The sequence below is a fragment of the Chiloscyllium plagiosum genome, chromosome 3 (assembly GCF_004010195.1).
Source record: "Chiloscyllium plagiosum isolate BGI_BamShark_2017 chromosome 3, ASM401019v2, whole genome shotgun sequence".
Lineage (NCBI taxonomy): Eukaryota > Metazoa > Chordata > Chondrichthyes > Orectolobiformes > Hemiscylliidae > Chiloscyllium > Chiloscyllium plagiosum.
The window spans coordinates 128,955,925-128,957,630 of NC_057712.1; the positions used below are offsets into that span (position 1 = coordinate 128,955,925).

General features: G+C 41.1%; 1 protein-coding gene across 1 annotated transcript in view; it reads right to left on the bottom strand.

The window, feature by feature from the left end:
• Positions 1–795: 795 nt before the first annotated feature.
• vav2 (vav 2 guanine nucleotide exchange factor) overlaps positions 796–1,706 on the bottom strand; it is a 182,154-nt gene continuing 181,243 nt past the window's right edge. The window contains exon 28 of the mRNA XM_043675434.1: positions 796–1,581. Within this exon, the coding sequence (XP_043531369.1) occupies positions 1,534–1,581 (48 nt within the window). The 3' untranslated portion in view covers positions 796–1,533. The remainder of the gene's footprint in view (positions 1,582–1,706) is intronic.

The window sequence follows — 1,706 nt, forward strand, 5'->3', positions numbered from 1 at the left end:
CCTGCGACTGCACTTTCAAGGAGCTATGAACCTGCACTCCAAGGTCTCTTTGTTCAGCAACACTCCCTAGGACCTTACCATTAAGTGTATAAGTCCTGCTAAGATTTACTTTCCCAAAATGCAGCAGCTCACATTTATCTGAATTAAACTCCATCTGCCACTTCTCAGCCCATTGGCCCATTTGGTCAAGATCCTGTTGTAATCTGAGGTAACCCTCTTCGCTGTCCACTACACCTTCAATTTTGGTGTCATCTCCAAGCCGACTAACTCTCCTTCCTATGTTCACATAGGAATCATTTATGTAAATGAGGAAGAACAGTGAACCCAGCACCGATCCTTGTAGCACACATTACTTCCACCTGTTTTTCCAAGTCTTTAGTATTGATTATATATAGCTGAGGCCCCACCCCTGATGTTTGTAACACTCCACAAATCACATCCTGCTAACTTGAAAATGCCCCATTTCTCTCGACTTTGTCCATGAACCAGCCCTCTACCCACATGAATATATCACAACAACTTCATGACTCTTTATTTTGTGCATTAACATTTGTGTGAGGTACAGATCAGAAAATGATGTCTTGCAGTCCTGCCATGTACTGATCTTCAATAGGATAGTGCACTGGGCATTACAACCTCAGCAGCTCCAGAAATAAGCAGCACTTGCAAGAGTTAATACATCAAAGTGAGCACAGAAACTGGTCCTACAACCGAATCCACATTGCTGTATCTGTAGCTTGTAGTTAGAAGTTCCATGCACTGACAGGATCATGTTCAATCACACCATTCAGAAAATAAAAAGAAACAGTTGCTTTTATTTCCTGTTTTTGTGAAAGGTACTGTCTTGGAATTGCAATCACTGTCTGATCAGCTTCTCGGCCTCAGTATACTTCTGTCACAGAGAAAGAGTAGTGAGTTGTGCTGAAATCTTTCCCTGCACCCCAACTCCAAGCAGCAACACAGATTCTCCCAGTCTCTTCAAACCAACTGCTTTCTGTGTGTTAGCCAGTGCAAATAATTGTACCAATTTACATTTTCAATCCATTTTTCAACAAATTGAGTGATAATTTTAAACTATAATTCCATTTAACCCACAATAAATCCAAATATATACACTGGCATAAGCCTAAAAACATTCCTTAAAATATTCACATACATTGTGGCGTTGCTACTTGGTAAAATAATTACAAATGACTTTTAGAAAGGATCCTATGTACCCCGTCCCCCTCACACATTCACTCACACACACACACTTCATGTACAAACACATTCTTCCCCAAACATTCAAACACTACAATCGACTAGAGTTACTCCCATTCTGATTGGTTGTTTTGAATAAAGAATTTATATACAACAGAAGGAATCTTTTGATAACCAATCTGAAAATCCTAAAAGAGTCATCAGTAAAAAGCAGGAAGTTTGCTGAAAATCCTTTGCCACCAGCGCAAGAGCAAGGATCAGATCCTGGATCCTGGATGTTGGAATGTGCAAAATAAATGGTTTCTGTCGAGAAGGTGAGGTCTCAGCGACCAATCATGGCATCCCTTCCTCATCTACGTATGTTGAAGGAAACCAGCCAATCTGTCAGAAAGAAAAGAACCAATTAGACCCCTGAGCTCAGTGAGTGATTTCAACATGTGACCAGGGTATCAGCTGATCCAGTCTACAGTACAGTTACATGGAGGGGGGAAGAGGACCGTGGGGAG